This window comes from Arctopsyche grandis, chromosome 3 (assembly GCF_051622035.1).
Source record: "Arctopsyche grandis isolate Sample6627 chromosome 3, ASM5162203v2, whole genome shotgun sequence".
In the NCBI taxonomy this organism is placed as follows: domain Eukaryota; kingdom Metazoa; phylum Arthropoda; class Insecta; order Trichoptera; family Hydropsychidae; genus Arctopsyche; species Arctopsyche grandis.
The window spans coordinates 25,538,888-25,557,480 of NC_135357.1; the positions used below are offsets into that span (position 1 = coordinate 25,538,888).

The window sequence follows — 18,593 nt, forward strand, 5'->3', positions numbered from 1 at the left end:
CACATCAAGTTCCGCAGGTGATGTTCGTCTGTGTGCGCCTAGTGAGTCTGTGTTTTTCGGTGTGTGTTTAATCTGTACTCGCCTTTATACTACTCATATGTATGTACGTATGTACATGCATATATAAATTTATTATATTGTATTGATCGGTCGATTCATCACTCGCGTTCAAAGAGTGTCACCGACGTTTTCCCATCGTCCATAATTGGAAAACTTCCGACAATATTTTCATTTCATTGTTTTCCCGGGTAATGCATGTCGTATTCCGGCAAAACGAAAATCGTATATTTCACGCTTAATGGAAATGTACGATTTTATTTTAAATTCGTCCCAGTCGTCTACGAACCAAAAATAAATTGAATGAAATTTAAATCAAAACTTAGTATTCTGCTACAATTTTATTCACTTTATAGCTTAGTGTTTTTTTTAATTTATTTGTAATTTTTAGGATAAAAATGGAAATTCGTGGAGCTTAAATAAAAGTCTAATTGCCAGTGAAAAATATTTTATAAAAAAAATGTTGAATGATATATTCAACTTTTTTTTTATAATCTCGAAAGAGACTTTGTATGTTACTATGTAACTATTGTTGGTCCGTAGAATTCGTGACGTTCAATTGAATAAAAAAACAAATGAATATTCTATAATAAAATAAAACTATTCAAATAAATTTAATAATATGTTTACTATTAGATTGGCCATATTTAAACGGTTTATATTGCAAATACCGAGTGAAACCGGGTAAAACCACTAGTAAATAATATTTACATTACAGTTATGTATGACAATATTGAATTTGTTGAATCTTATAAAAATGCTACCTACATAATGTACATTCTCCCAAATTTACTGTGTATCAAATTTTTTTTTGATTGTCAATAGATATCTCTATGCTGTATTCTATGTCCTGTTATGTTCGGAAAATTGTTACATACATATGTCTAAAGATAATCTAACCATGTTTCGATGCTTTCGAGCGGAGTGGTTACGGCCCGACTCCCACTAGTAGCTGTAGGACAGACCTTGGTTTGTGACTCCAGGTCGATCGTTTCCTTTCAGAGTTTGCCAATTTTTCTTATTTTCGACGAAACGGTTCCTATAAAATTGGCAATCTCTCTAGCAAATCTCAAGTTATTCAGCGTCTTGAAGTTCGCTAATTTCTATAATAAAATGCTGCGAAAATTTCTTCATATATGTCACTGTGGATGATGTTTGTATAAATTCACTATGTATAAAAATGCTTTTATTAATTGTATTATTGTATTGTATCTGTATTAGTACATTTGCTGCTTGCCGCGAGTAAGTGTACCATACATGTTCAATTGAAATAAAATAAAATCTGTCTATCCTATTAAAAATCAAGATGTTGCAATTTTTTCTTTCGTCATTCCATAAATTCTTACATTCATAAACTTACAGAGTTTATGTATACATAAATTCTTACATTCAAGATTTAAAAATGAATGTGGTAGAATCCACAGCCACATCATACATACATACATACAATTAAGCAACGAAATATACGTTGCATATCATGCAAATTACATACATAAAATCCGGCTACCTAACTAAAATGGAATCACTTGAGCAACTTTGGACACGTGAAGTCATCCACTAAACATGAACCAACTTACGTCACCAAAAGATCTAAGAATAGACAATCAACCTAAAACTGAACCTAATTCAATAATAAATCAATTTATGTAGCTTATTGTTCCAAAATTTTCTTCTCGGTTCATTTTAATGTGTATTTATACACAAACATCCATTATCTAAATTGATAAAATCATACCGCCGTCGTTTCTCCGACAAACAGCATACCCCCAAGCAAAGCTTCTCAAACCATCGCCGTTTTATGAATATTTATTTCGGGTTGACTGAATAACTGAAAAGTTTTATTGACCGTCTTAATCGAGTTGTGTGGCCAAAATGCTGCGCGTCGTATGCAAATCGGACTCGCCGCGAAATTTTACACACTTCCTTTGAATTTAAATTGGAAATTAATATTTACACTGACAAATCAGATCGAGTACGTCCCCCAAGGGGTAGGCCTTCGCCCCCGGGGTAGGCCTGCGCCCCCCCTGCGAAGGCGACAAGGCAACATCTGCCCCCTTCGCAGTATCGTCTCGATTTAATTGGCCAGGTTGATTCGTTTTAAATTTACAACCGCTCAAATGCACTCTCTGTATAATATATGTATTTATAATGGAATACATAAATTGCATTATCTTGAAAGTAAATTTCCTCCATATATACAATATGGCGGTGGAGAACATTCTTCATTCGATTATGGCCAAATTTCCCATTGTGCCCATATATTCGACAAATTTACGAGTATCATTTACCTATCCTGGCGAAAGATCGAGTTCAATTTTTCAGAATGCTTTTATCCGTTATTAAATTCCATTAGCAATAATAACAAGAGAGAACCTTTTTCCGTCTCGGTGTACAGATATTGGTGTATGTATAGCGATCGACGATTAATATCACTAATCAAAAGACCATTACCCAATTATTTTGTGTCAGTGACCCACACTATAAATAAATCACGACGAAGTAATCAATGGAAGTGTGTCCTATACTGCATGCTATAATATGTACATATGAGTATGTTAACATAATTTCATTTCATGATTGTTGTTGTGTGAAACTACGCAAGTAATTATTTTTAATATTAGATTTCTTAAAAATTTTAATTTTACTAAAACGTCTGTACGTTTTCAGTAAATAAGCAATACATAAACCAGTACAATAGACTAGTGGTCAGCATATAATGCTTTGATCAGAGTGGTCACGGGTTCAAATCCCACTGGTTTCTGCTGGCCAGACCTAGGGTTTGTGGCTCCAGGTCGATCGTTTCCTATCAGAGTTTGCCAATTTATCTGATTCTCATTGAAACGGTTCCAACAAATTGGGCAACCTTGCCCATTTTCTCGCAAAATCTCGAATTTTCAGTAATCTCGAATTTCGCTGAATTGTATAAAATGCTGCAAATTTACAAATTTTACCCGATGTCTCTCTAGATATTAATTGATTTATTTTTAATTTATGTACTTTGTATAATACTAATAATATTTTTATCAAATGTAAAATGTTTCTGGCCAGGAAGGCGCATTGGAGTTACCTGTTAGGTCTTCCTGGTATAAATTATAGATAAAATAAAATAAAATAAACAAAATAAACTAAAAAAAAGATGTTCTTGTATAAATAAGAATATATAATTATATTGATGACCAAACCGAGCAAAATGGCAAAGCTTGAAAACGATCGGATAAGAACTCAAACTATGTCACACGACCAAATCGTTTCTGAAGTAAGAAGAGGTTTGTAAAAACGTAAAGGAGGTTTGTAAAAATAGCTGTATATAAACAATAAGATCCTTACGTACATACATATGTATATATAAAACATATGTATGTATTTCATATAATGGCCGTTTGTACAAATGATCAGCTAAGATCAATAATAATTGCACATTTTGAGGATAGCTTGAGATAGGCATATGGAATTTAGGTTTCATTTTCAGACTATCCAAGCCCTTTAAATCCCATAGTACTGTTGCCTTGCTTTCAATTCATTTGAATGAAGTCATCTGGAATTTGCTAGTTCTGTTTGCAATCCTTTCTATCAAGTATATATAAGTAATTAAGAAAGCATAAATACAAAATTCCATTCCTACTGCAATTCCAGATTTCTTCAAAATGATAGTTTTACTTTCATACTATCTGCATAGGGGGAAAATTTATGATTTATGTTTTTTGTTCAAACTTTTGAACTTATTGATAGTACTTATTTATTAAGTAAGATCCTATTCCAATGTCTAATCAGTTTCTTCCAAAATCCTTATTTCATTATTTCACATTAATCCTTTTTCTACCAATTCCTGTAATAGTGTAATTCCTTTGTAAATAGATCTTATTTATCTTTTTACAATATTCCCCTGCATATTGATGATTTTTGTGTTCCATACGTACTATTTACATACGTACATATTTACCATTATTCAATGCTTTTCTTTCATTTTTTTTATTTTCTTTGTTGTTATTAATTTTTAGAAACTTTTTTGGTGTCTATGATACATATATGCTGTTTGTTTCTGTTTTTAAAATAAATAATCAAATAAATATGCATGTAAGAGGTTCATTGCAAAGCTATTCGACCAATAGGAATCTAGATTTAGTTTTTCTACTGCAAAGCTACATAGTTTAATCATTTTATCGTATTCCGTTTTAAATTATATTTCTATAAATTTTTAACGAAGAGAATATAGATTAAGCTACTGGACCAAATATTTTAGCGAGGAGTCGATGGCCGAATTGATTGGACAAAATATCCATAGCGAGAGTCATCATTAAAAAAAAATCTCGAGTTCGAATTTTCTATTTATCTATTGTTACTACGTATGTACATAGATAAAGTAAAAATTATGTGACAGGAAACGCTTTTTAAAATTTCATAGATTTCAAAATGTTTAAAAAATACACGATTTATACTTCCCTTCTTCTTCTTTTAAATATACATATCTTTTAGTGGACCACTTAATACAAATGTATGTATATATAATATTTAAATTACCTCAAAAGCCAACTATTTGTACCAATATATGATGGATAAATCATTGAGTCAAGACTTTTTATATTGGGAAATAAATGTCACTTAAAATTGAACAATAATTGTATATACATATATGTATAGATTTGGCGGTTGATATTGCTTGCCCTGTAAATAAAGATTGTAATACAGATAGAAAATAAGCACATTAAATAATATATGTATAAGAGGAAAATTCATATTCTGGGACGTTTTAAACCGAAATACACGACACGTCTACTATGCAGAATGCGTTATTATACGCCGAGAGGCATATCTTAAAAACGTGAATTTTCGACTAAAGAATGAATGGGTCGCACATGAAATAAATCCTTATTTATTACACGCGTCAGGAGGGGCACAACACTAATAAGAAGTACGGAATAATCTGGTTGCGTGCTACTTTTGTGTCTGGGCCATTATTACTGTAACGGCGCCTTTAGCGATTCAGCCGAAAGCGGAAAAGGAAATGTTAAATCTTAACCAGACGTAACAGTCGCGAGGAATGCAAATTCAAATTCCTTATCACACGAGACATTCGCTTCTAGCAGCGAACGTATAACACAGACACATGCACACACGAGACATTCGACTCATAAATAAATACATTTTTTGGAATTTTCGTAGCAAATATAAATGTACTTATAAATATTATTGCTATGTGCGACACAATCTCGGATTTATAAATAGCGATTTGTAAGACGACACTTTTCCTGTAGCTGCTAATATTATTGTACATACTACTAATATCTAGATCTATCCCTGTTCGTACATTTACTTATCCTGCTGGCATTTTTGAATTGAACTGGGTCGATCCGAACTACTGTAGATCTTGGGGTTGCTTTTCAGAGTGACCTCAGGTTCTCCAATCACATTGATTATGTGTGTTTTTCAGCTTCAAGGGTACTATGGTTTGTTTTTCGCAATTCCCAGAATTTCCATAATTTTCCTGTTTTGAACTGTTGTACAATGCTCTGGTGAGAAGTATCGTGGAGTACGCATCTATGATCTGGAGTCCTTCAGCCAAAAATTTAAGGTTGAGCTTATCCAAAGACGCTTTTTCCGGTTTCTTTATAAGGAGCAGTATGGGACTTACTCATATTTATTTCCTTCAAGATTTGATATGGGTATGGTCGGCTACACTTCTCTTGAACACATGAGGAGATTTGTCCTAATCAAGTTCTTATTTTCTATATTTCGAGGTTTTGTCTCATGCCAGTCTATTCTGGGGGAGATTGGCATTCATTCTCCGGAGAGTTTTATCTGGATCCGCCATCGTCCCCTGTTTCATAATCCTCAGGCAAGAACCGTGGCATATTCTAATTCTCCCATTCCTCGAGGCCTCCGTTTTTTAAACTCACTGGATGATGCCATTGTTATTTTTCATATCTCTTTTCATTCACTGCACCGCTTCCTCGGTTACGGGGGTCGCGGCCAACAAGACCCAAGTTGATTTTTAAATGTTAACTGGGCTGTTTTTAACAAACTCACCGTCATTATATTTAAGTTTATTGTAAGAATTATTAATGACATGTATTTTTTTTTAATTCGTGTATTTTTTCTGTTCTTAATCTATTTGGTGTACTTGTCGCTTTGGAGCGATCTGTTAGGCGACTGTGCATGTTTAATCGATAAAAAAAAGAAATAAATAAATACACATGTACGAGTATCCTCACGAGCAGATATTACATATACTACATATGTACATAGATAATGTTTTGTTTTCCTCCGTTCATTTATGTTATCAGTATATAGATATGATTATATTTGAACTACATACATAAATTCCGCGTTTAAAGAAAATTATACAACAACATCCCGTATTATTCCGCTTTTATACAACGCCTGCCAAATATGGAAACACCTCTGATGACACTTTGTGGACAAGCAGTGGTCCGATAAGATACGACAGGGGCCGCAAACAACAATTTAGACCCCAGTGTGCAAATAATAAATCTAGATATGTCCATTCGGACGTAGTGAGAGGAAAAAAAAGGCCCATTTTTTTATCACGGTGAATTCTATGCGAGGAAAAACAAAAATGTTCGACGTAACAACTCCCTACGTGGATTTTTACCATTTGAGAATACATTTTATGTAGGAAATTTTAGGATAGTGTAAATATGTATGTAAATATAACTATGTAAATAATTCGTATGAATAAATACGAAAGTGTTTTCAAGCGCGAAAACCCATTTCCTATTTAACTAAAATGAACTTCACGCAAGCGTCGAATTGGAAAATTCATTATAAAATATATTTATTTATAGTTTGGGATTTCCATTTCATACTTCATGTATATTCAAATAAATATATATAAAGACGGTAATCTGTGTGTGTTTGTGAGTGTCCTAACGCTAGCCGAATATAATGAATGAATGAATCGATAAAAAGCCTAAACTTTGTGTAAATTCTCATTCGGAGTCGAACCGGCAAACTCTCACACGAACACAAATATCCTCTTATAGGTATACCTGAGTTCAGAGACTTAGCCGTGAAACCATCGTAGAATATTTAAATGGCCTTTTTTTTAAACATTAATGGAAAAGTTTCGTTCTCGCCATATAAAAAATACGTGATTATAATAATTTTATTTAGCGAGGTTTTGAACATTTTTTTTGTTTTCATATTAAACAATTAAATATACATTGTTTTAATTAAAATAATTATATTTTAACGATATTCGAAAAATAAAATGAATTTCGAAATATATCAGCTTGGGTTTCGAACCCGTGATGTCTTGCTCTAGACGCCAACGCTCTAATAAGGGAAACAAGGCCTCTCTGATTTAGTGTTATAAATGACACATAATGTAACCAGGTATTTCGACCTATATTATTATTCAAGGTTTCGAGGTCAATGACCGAAGTTTGTTTATAATTGATTTCGTTTATAACATGACCAAATATTTACGTTAACCTTTTGACTAAAACTATTTTCACGAATGTGATCATATAAGAGAAAGTAGATACAATTTTTTACAAGGTTTTTAACTTTTTGTTAAATTATCTAAAATATAATTAATTTTTATTAATATTAAATTAATTATATTTTAATGATATTTGAAAAAAACCTGTTTCTTTATACATATATAACATAAAACCTTATTTTAATTGGTGTATTAAATCCTTTCCGAAACCACCCGATGAAATCAACGGGCCCAAAACTAGTATTCAAATAATATGGAATGTAGAAAAATGAATATAAAAAGAATGTATGTAGTTGCAGATCTTTCATTTGACGAAGTCTCATCGTGTAAAAACACTCTGCCACCAATACATACGTATTGCTAACAAATGCGTGCATTTTGTTTCGTGGCAATGGTGTTTACCGGCAAAAACCTAAGTTTTAAATGGTTAAGTGACTATTTCAATACTAATAATAAACCTTACTGATGATTTTGCTGCCAACGTGTGTACGGAGGATTTTCTGATTCATATTGAGATTTTTTATGATTTGATTTAAATTTATGTTATCTTTTTTATTTATTTAAATGTTATTTTTGTTGTGTTTTTTATTTAATGTACTTTTAATATTAAAATATAAAGTAATTTATTAATGAACTATGGTTTTTATTTTATTTTATGCCTACATGTGTACTATGAAATAAAACTGAATAGTATTTACTGCTGAGTGCTGACTAAACGATGTTTCTGCCGGTATATACATGCATTTGTTTCCAATACATACACAAGTTATTAATTGATGAGACGTTCATAAGCATATACATAATATGAAGGAAAATAATCTCGTTTCAATTTTATTTATTTATTTATTTATTTTGGAAGATAAAAAAATACGAAATACTTACGACAAGAATTTAATAAATTACGTTGGATGATTTGATTATATTTAAAATTAAATTTCACGTCTGAAATTCCGAATATTATTTGTACTATGTACAAATGACATTATTTCAGAACGTCTTTTTTAATATGAAAAATATTATATTATATAAACGGTAACAAACTTTTCATTTAATAAATGCTAATAATTTTGCAAAATACCGAGTGCGAGAGCTTTGCGTTAATTTATATTTATTATATATTATATTTATTATACGTTAATTAGCTAGCAGTATGGCTCGGTGGTTGCGTTTATGTTTAGCACCTAGAGGTTACCGGGTTCGATCCCGTGCTAATCTTTAATGCTGCTAGTCAGACTTAGATATTTGTGACTCCAAGTCGATCGTTTCCCATCGGAGTTTGCCAATTTGTATGGTTTCATTGTTGAAACGGGTCCACCATGACATTGGCAAAAACCATCTTACCCGCTATGTCACAAATATCTGAATTTGATTTATGTACTATATATGTAAAAATGTATGTACAAGTCTAAATCCATAGGTGTCCCTATGGATTAATTAATTGTTTATTATTAATGGATTAATTAATTCATTCATTAATGGATTGATTAATGAATTCATTAATGGATTGATTAATGAATTAATTAATTAAGTCATGTTCTTCAGCCCCTCGAAATACAACGATTTATGTAATGAAAAAGGCTGCAATTTTTGTAATTAGTTGTCTAGAAAGGCGCATTGGGGCTTACCATTAGGCCTTCCTGGTATATATCTATGTAAAAATATGTATATAAATTGCATATTGTGCTCGATGACTCAACACAGTTGGAAATACCACCAATTGTCGATCGTGATATGGTTGCGTGTCATTGTGTGACACGCGTGCTGACAATTCAGTATCACTGCATTTATTCAATAGTTATTATTCAGTAGACATGCGACAACTTCTCAAAATTAATAAAAAAAAAAAAAGTTGTATAACTACAGAAGTAAACATTTATTACGCAAAATCTACATAGATACACACCAGATAAGAAACACATAAGGCTTTTGAGGTAATTCTCGAGGAGGGGATTTTTCCAATTTAGTTTCTCGCAAAGCTTTTCAATTTCTCGTCATACGATCAATCAAAATTTAATCATACCGTACGTGAAGAATATTTACTTTTTAAATTGAACCAATTTTATTATTTAAAAAAGTTCAATTTCGCAAATTTGAGAAATATATGTTTTTAGTATACGCAAAGCTTAGAATATATGTATGTATGTACATATATTATATATTGAATATACAAATTAAAAACAGCCATCTACTTTTCCCAGTACTGCGTGATATAAATTATAGTATATGTATATGTATTTACATATAGTGAATAGTAATACTTCTGGAGTGACGTACATTTTCAATTTTCAGTTCCAAAAACGCTATTTCTGTTTGACTTAAGACTTTGACAAATTGCTATCACTTCTTTTAATTCGACATGCCCAGAATCTCGGAAAAGTGGAATTTATGTACTACAGGCCATCAGTATTTTGCAATATTGTTGAACGCAAAACATTGTATTTCATGTTTTGCGAAATGAAGAAAAGTGGACCTATGCGGCTTTAAAATATAACATCTCATATGTATTTACATACATACAGATGCCACGATATAGTCTTATGAGTATTTTAATTAAAAAATCTTCGATTTTTCGAAGTCCGGAACAAGTCCGACGTCATCGAGTACTGTCGAAAGTCAAGGGTCTTAAGTTTGAGAAATACCGGTGCAGATGACTCATACAGCCTTTTGGAAGTTGGCCGAAATTTCAATTAGAGCACGCCTCGAACGCAACCCAATAAATTCACATCGTTGAGAATTTCTCGCGGCGGCCAACTTTATCACTCGCGATATTTCCAAGAGGCCCTTTTGTTCCCAATGGCACGAACGAGACGCCCACGTCCTTCAGCTTCCGTCTGACAACGGCCTCAATGGCACCGGGGAGGATGGAGAGGATGGACAAAAAAAAGAGAGGAACCGGCGAAAAGGAACTTTTCAATCTAGTTCGGAAGAAGCCCTCAGGTAGGTGCCGCGTTTAACTTTTGCCCCCGGAGAGTTATTATGATAAATTTGTAGGCTCGAATTCGCAACTGGGTCTCGCTAACTCTCGCTATTACACGCGGAGTGTACAACTTTTTAAAAAGTCACCATCTCGCAAGAAGAAAAATTAATTTAATTAATTAAAAACACACTTAAAGTTCGCTTATCCGTGCTCGAGTCAGCTAAGCGTACAAATTATAATGAGTATATTTATTGAATTTTTTTTTATTAACAAAGGAACTATTGTATGCTATGTGAATATAAAATAGGTGCGTTGCACGCTTGGGGTCGTTATTGCCCCTGTTGCAGCCGACAAAGGGGAAGTGCAAGTTAATTGCATTATTGCATGTCGTCCGGCCGCCAGTGCACTTGCACCGTTCGCCGCAAAATTATTTCGTTCGTTGCAATTTCGCGAAGGATCCTTCAGAACGGATCTTGGCCTTGCATACGCTTACTTGCGTTGACGTTGATCGATCATACAAGACAACTTCTGACTGACGATATTTTTTTTTGTTAGCAACACCTGTGCTTTCTTTGACGAATTGTTGTGAAGTTATACAAATAATCTAATAAGTACGAGTCAAAGTTTGACAATGACTGATCAATCGAGTATTTTTTTTAAATATTAGTGGGTTTTTTGTACGTTAGGCAGGAACTCAAATTTTAATAATATTTTCATTATCTTTTAGTATATTTTTCGTCGAAAACATGACGCTTTTCCTTTATGGATATAGCCGGGCAATCACGCCATGTAATCATAAAATCTCATTTATAGGGTGAATTAAAATCCTCATTATATAGGCAACTTGGCTAGTATCGATATAGAAAAAAAATTAACAATGTATTTTACACTAGAAACTACATTACATAGAATCAATATACACACTAGATTAGAAACAGTTTAGACTTGTGAAATAATTCCCAAGGGAAGGAGAGAAACAAAGACGGAGGAAAATGGAAAGGAGGAGTCATGGATGTCATCCCAGCGTCCTACTCTAGCTCAAAGGCACAGAGTATGATGGAGTGAAACGTTTCGTGACTAGAGATTGCAGTACCGAAAGTACCGATACCGGTACTATCGGAATTTGATGGATAATATCGATTTTTTTTCAAATTCGTACATTTTATTTGTCGAAAACGATATATCCATGGCTAAAAACTACGAAAACAACCGATGCGTATACATATATGTATTTTGCGTACGCGATGTTAAGTGAGTTATTATTTTATAAATATTAACATAATAAATTAAGCGAGCTATTATATCTTTTCGACCTCTCTTTATTTTATCACGACACAAGACTGTAAGATTGTTTTAATTTTTACTGTTTTCCTATCGATAAATACAATGTTCGGCAACATTTTCGGCATCGCGGCCCCCTTACAATGTGTCTCAAATTCGCAAACCTTTACAAAGCTTTTCTATGTTTCACTTCGCTTATTGGTCTGACAACATATTATATAATATCCTAAATTCTTCCAATCGTTTTGAAACTTGCCATTTTGAACGGTTTGGTCAACATTTGATATTCAAATCAATTCCGCCAGTACAATGCTGAAAAATAATCATAATAGATACGTTTGAAAATGCTACAATTTTGACCATCTTGACGTCTTATGGTAAGTAACCTTATATACAGATTTGCCTTTCCGCCACCCTCTCATTTTGTCAGATTTTAATTGTTTTAACGACTATAACTTTTTCTTTTTTACACTATAGCTTATAAAATTTGTATTATAGGCTCTCATTATATCTCATATATACTTTTACTTCACTAATTAAAATTACGTACACACATTGAAAATGTGATAAAATATATTATTTGGTACATTTTTCAATACGATATATTTGTACGTATACAATGATGACACGACAGGGACTATTTTTCTAATAAGTATATGGAAAAAAATATAATATGTCTTTCGACAACAAATAATTTCCTAGCTTATTAGTTGACTCTTCGTTTGCAACTCGAAGTGTGTGTGCGAGTGTGCGATACAAACAGGCACCGCAATTAAAAGGCGCAAAAAAGACGTGAAAAATATGCGATAAATTCATCTCACAAACACACACACACACACACACACACACACAGAAAACGCGTTGACTCTGACTAGTTTAAATGACTGTCACCAACCGTCCCAAATGAATAGAATAAAATCATTTTTCGAACAAATTAAGCCGTCGGAAACCACGTAGCGACGTAATGCCACCGTCAATTTCAGGGGTGTGCCATAAAGGATGTACGCTCGCCAGAAACTCGCCATTTGTTTCGCGGAGTCCGTAATGAAAATGCGATTATTATCGCGTCGTAACTATCTTGGTTTCGGTCGAAATGTAAGTTTGTCCGAGTTACGAGGGTCCCCAAGAGTTGCAGGGGCGTGTTCGGGGACATCGGGGGCCCCCGTTCAAACGCCAGCCGCAGGGGTCGCGATTAATGGGGACCCCCATAATCGGGGGGCCAGCCGCGACATAATTACGATATCGGGCCACACCCACCGGCTATTCCTATGTTTAGATACACACAAAGTGCTAGAATCACTGGAAGACATTCGTGGAATCGGTGTCACATACTGAATTGTTTGACACTGTTCAGACCAACGTATTTTATTTTATTTTATTTTATTTTATTAATTGAAAAATCAACAGACAGGATGTACAGAGATAGGTATAAAAAACACAAAAAGTAAATAAATAATATATGTAACACCCGAGTCCAATAATAGATTTTTACAAAAATGAAAAAGATAAATATAAGGAAAACAAATTAAAAAGTAAAGAATAAAGGCATGACAAAATATGTAGTACATTGCATAATTAAACTATAGTATTAAAATATTTGGAAAAGGTTATAAGATAGAATATAAGAAGAAATTGAAATTTACAAATATAAAAAACAAATGAAAAAGGTAAATACAAAATAAACAAATGAAATGGAAAGGAATGAAAGCTATAATATGATTAAATAGCACATTACATAACTAAACTAAAGTATAAAAATAATGGAAATATTGGAAAAATAGAATAGAAGAAAAAATGAATCAATCGGTCAAGATTCTCTTGATGTTAGACCTGAATTGATGTAGGGAAATACCAAACAGATCAACCTCATTCAGCTCTCCGTTAAACATACGATAAACGCGCTGCAGATAAAAATATTTTTGGGAATTAGTATTGAAAGGATCAAGTGAAAAGAGTGTAACGCGTCTAGGGTATCGAACTGGGATTCTGAAATTAACCTTATTCAGTAAATCAGAACAATCAAGGAAACCATTTATGAGCTTAAAGAAGAATATAGCATCAGAATGTCGTCGCCTGACAGAAAGATTGTTAAAAGAAAGGATTTTTAAAATGTCGGAAACAGTAGAATGGGTATAGGTAGGAAAAAGGTAGCGTAAGGATTTAATAAATTTAAGTTGAACTTTCTCAATACAATTAATATGGGATAAATAAAAAGGTGACCAGATAATTGAGGCAAATTCAAGGTGAGACCTTACAAAGGAAAAATAAAGTAATTTTAGTACATAAGGATCATTAAAGGGTTTTGTTGAGCGGAGTAGGAATCCAAGAGATTTAAATGCTTTGTTGGTAATAAAAGAAATATGTTCAGAGAAATCTAGTTTATTATTGAGTATTACACCAAGATCCTTAATAGAAGATGACGTGTTAAGGATTGAATGATTTAATTGATATTGATTAGTAATAATTGACTTATTTCTAGTGAAATTTAAAATAGAGCATTTTTCTAGATTAATAAAAAGATCATTATTTAAACAATATATAGAGAATCTATCTAGATCTTCTTGTATCTTATGACAATCGTCTATGGTGTATATAGGTTTGTAAATTTTTAAATCATCAGCGTAAAGAAGTATAAAGGAATGTTTGAAGATGTATGAGATATCATTAATATAGAGTAAAAAGAATAAGGGACCTAAATGCGACCCTTGTGGGACACCGGAAGGAATATGTCTAAGTGATGATCTAAAACCATTGAGAATTATGATTTGGTGACGATTTAGTATATACGAAGAGATCCAACGAAATAAATTTCCTCGGATTCCAAGGGACCAAAGTTTATTGAGTAAAAGGTTGTGATTGATTTTATCAAAAGCTTTAGAGAAATCCGTATAAACGACGTCTATTTGGATTCGTTTGTCCATATAAGATGTGAGAGTACTAGTGAAATTAAGCAGGTTAGTCTCTACCGATCTCCCCTTAAAAAAACCATGTTGTTCAGGTATAATGTAGTTTTTGAAATTGGAGAAAAGGAAATTATAGATAATTTTTTCAAAGATTTTACTAATGACAGATAGTTTAGATATAGGACGGTAATTCTCAATAAGATTCTTATCACCTTTTTTAAAAATAGGGGTGATGTAAGATAATTTCCAATAGTCAGGAAATTTACCGTTCGACATAGAAAGATTGAAAAGGATTGTTATGGGAAGAGATAATGGGACAGCACATTTAACAAGGAAAAAAGAAGGCAAACCATCACAACCCGCACCAAGATTAACATTGAGAGAGTTGATGTGACTGAGTACAGTAGATAAGTCAAAATGAAAAGTAGATAAGTTACAAGAAGAAGTATCTGTATTAGAGATAGAAAGGTTAATGGTAGAATCACTATTGAAAGTGGAGTCAAAATAGTCAGCAAAAATGGTACAGATTTCAGAACCATGTGAAGCCGACTTATTTCCATAATACATTACGGAAGGATATGAAGAGGAGGTATTTTTTTTTGAATTTATATATGACCAAAATGATTTGGGATTAGTTTTAATATTATTTTGAATAAGAGAAATATAATTTCTAAAGCAGATTAAAGAATATTTTTTAATTCGAGCTCTTAATAGTGAAAAACTTTGATAATCTAAGGGATTTGAATAAATTTTAAATTTTTTATGGAATTTGTTTTTTTCTTTTATAATTTTAATAAGAGACGATGTAAACCAAGGGGGATATTTGGTACGCTTAGATTTAAGAGTAAAAGGGACGTGGCATTCAATAATATTTTGTAAGGTATCGTAAAATTTTTTACAAGCTAAATCAATATTTAAATTGGACAAAAGTGAATTCCAATTGATATCGCTTAAAATTGGAATAATTGTAGCATAGTCAGCTTTTCTAAAGAGGAAAGTTTTATTATAATTATAATTCAAGGGTGAAGATTTGTTGTAAATTATTGAGATGCAAAAGGATAAATGATGAGAATCTTCATGGATTAGCGTAGAGTCAGCACGAGAAATATATAAGGGGAAACTACTAATAGCTAGGTCAAGAATACGATTATTAGTATTTGACAAATAATTGTATTGATAAAGTTTATTATAAGATAAGAATTGAGTAAAGGAAAGGGAAGAAAAATTAATACAATTGGAAGGAAATAGATGCAGATTTGAGTCGTATTTTGTCCAATCAATAGTGGGAAGATTGTAATCACCGAGTAAAATGAATCGATCCTCTGGATAATTGGTTATTAGATCAGATACTTTATTTAAATGGGTAACTAATAGAGTTTGGTGAGAATTACCAGGAGGAATATAGACAGTACAGATATTTAGTTTAAAAAATTTAGTGGTAATAGTAATCCAAAGGTCTTCTGTGGAAGTTAACCAATTGTTTTGAATGACAGAGGGTAGATTATTTTTCACAGCTATGATTACACCACCACCAAATATTTGGTTATGAAGAGAATAATCTCTGTCACGTCGAAACACCTGATATCTGGCATCAAAAAACTCACTATTATTGAATGAGTCATTTAGCCAAGTTTCTGATAGACAGATAATATCATAATTATTAACTAATACATTTTGAAGAAAAGAGTCAGATTTAGTTCGGAGACCTCTGACATTTTGATAATAAATGACAAGACGATTAGAAGACATTGTAAAAAAGGAAGTAGATAGAGCACGTACTGATATAAATATAAATATCCATATGCATAAATGAAAATAGATATATGCATATAAACATACACATAACTGCATACACAGATAAAGATATGGAATTATTAAGCAAACCATCCTTGGTGATACCAGTTGAAATGCAAAGGTATACATGGACACAAATATAAAAACGAACTCGTACCTTTTTTAGTTTATGAGTAAAATATATGTAAATAGCATAGTTATATAGTAATAATAAAAATAATAAATTATATAGCCATACGTACATAATTGTTTGCACATACATTATAATATGTGATGCAGACCAGTAGACAATAAATGCATAGATAATTATTAGGTTATTAAAATTTAATATTGCACTTAGTCATTTGATTTTGCAAAGATCTGATTCTTTTGAGATTTGTATGATATTGGAGCTCGCACTTTTTCTAATCATGATCTTGCAATCTTTAACCCACAAGTAGGCGTAGTTATATTCAGTTTTCAATTGGCGTGCTCGCTTCAATAATAATTTATTCGTTGGTGTAAGGTGATCCGTTACGTATAGGGTGGTGGGCGGGCCTGGAATATTGATGTCGTTGGTGGTGATGCCGCGGCGGGCGCGCACGGCCGCCATCAGCAGGTCCTTACGACGGCGCTGAGTGAACCGTACGACCACTGATGACGTGCGCACACTCACATCGCTGTTGCCCTCTCGCTGTTGCTGTTGCTGTGAACCTGCAACGCCCTGGGACGGGTACGGCCGCACACGGTGTATGGTGTCAATATCTGTGTCGCACAATTTGTGACCCACGACAGCACATAAGTCATATAATATAGACACTAGATTTTCACCCTTTTTCATAGGTATGCCGGATATTTCTACATTGTTTTTTCTAGAGAATTGATCTTGCAGATTGTTTTCTTGTTTCAGTTCAACAATAGTATTTTGCGCCTCAATTAAACCTTTATTTACATCAGAAAAGCAGGAAATTTTCTTTTCAGCAGTGGTTAGTCTCCCATCAAATTCATCAGACTTAGCCTCTATTGTGAATAATTTATTGTTTATGTCTGTGATTACAGATTTTATGTTTTCAAACTCATTTTTCATGGTATTAAAGTCTGCTCGAAAGCATTTAATTTCATTAAGTATATCAAATAAAGATGGCTGAGGACTGATGACTGAATCTTGAGAACTGAGCATTAGTGATGAGGACTGAGACGGCGGAAGGGGGTTAGGATGGATACGGCAAGAAACGCATCGCCATTTTTCCTTATTCTTTGACGTCATTTTTTTGTATTTTGTTTCCGAAATCCCCACACAATCATGGTGGAAAGGTTCTTCACAAAGCTCGCACAGCACATAATTAGTCAACAACACAACACTTTTGCATTTATAGCAAATCATTGTTAAGTATTATTAGTTATTAGCGTCACAATTTATAATTTAAATAAGAGAATATTCTCAAAATTTCGCACAAAAATATGTATGAAATAAATAGTTTTTTGTTTAACAATGTTGCATTATGCTGTAATATTGTAAATATGCTCTGGGTTCGAGAGTTAATATATAATTTCAGAAATCAGTTTGATCACGTTCGTTGCCAAACGAATATTATTTGAAGAAACAAAAGAACTTTTTTTTTTTTTTTTTTTTTTTCTTCTTCTTTTTTTTTTTTTTTTTTTTCAAGTGAAAATTATCTTTAAAATATAACCTTAGAAATCAGTTTAACCACTGTATTTAATCACAATTGCAAAAATTTTAATCAAAAATTAAAGCAACACCAATAACTCTACACAATATGCAAAGCACGACACCATTAACCGACAATATTTACGAAAAAAGCATCCAAATAGCGGACGAGCAAAACAACGAACCAGCTAGTTATTATGCTACCTAGCAACTGTTGTATGGTAGGTAGCATAATAATAGGTAGCATAGTATGTTGTTATGCTACCTAGCAACGTATGCTTTAATAATATTGCGGTCTAGTTTAGCAGCAATAAAATACTTGCATAATTATTGTTTAAGATTTAGTACCATATGTATGTACATATTCTGGAAAAAATGTAGTGATAAAACACTTTTAAGTTACATGGTATTATAAAGTTTAACTTTCCATTCCTCTACTATAGGTAAAACACGATATATACACGCACTATAAATTCAAGCTTTGAATGTTAATTAATTTATATGGTGACCGAGTAAACAAATGTGTATGTA

General features: G+C 32.5%; 2 protein-coding genes across 2 annotated transcripts in view; both read right to left on the reverse strand.

Annotated features, from left to right (window-relative positions):
* gogo (thrombospondin-1 like protein golden goal) overlaps positions 1 to 18,593 on the reverse strand; it is a 230,965-nt gene that overhangs the window by 94,181 nt on the left and 118,191 nt on the right. The gene's annotated exons all lie outside the window — the stretch shown is intronic.
* LOC143923300 (uncharacterized) lies at positions 13,108 to 17,947 on the reverse strand. The gene is made up of 2 exons (XM_077446911.1): positions 16,657 to 17,947; positions 13,108 to 13,618 (listed from the first exon to the last, which is right to left on the reverse strand). The coding sequence occupies exon 1, from the start codon at positions 17,775 to 17,777 to the stop codon at positions 16,755 to 16,757; it is 1,023 nt and encodes a 340-aa protein (XP_077303037.1). The 5' UTR covers positions 17,778 to 17,947; the 3' UTR covers positions 13,108 to 13,618; positions 16,657 to 16,754.

What these genes read in the sequence shown, in the direction of transcription:
- LOC143923300 (XM_077446911.1), bottom strand. Translation starts at nt 17,777, where the DNA reads ATGATTTGCTATAAATGCAAAAGTGTTGTGTTGTTGACTAATTATGTG.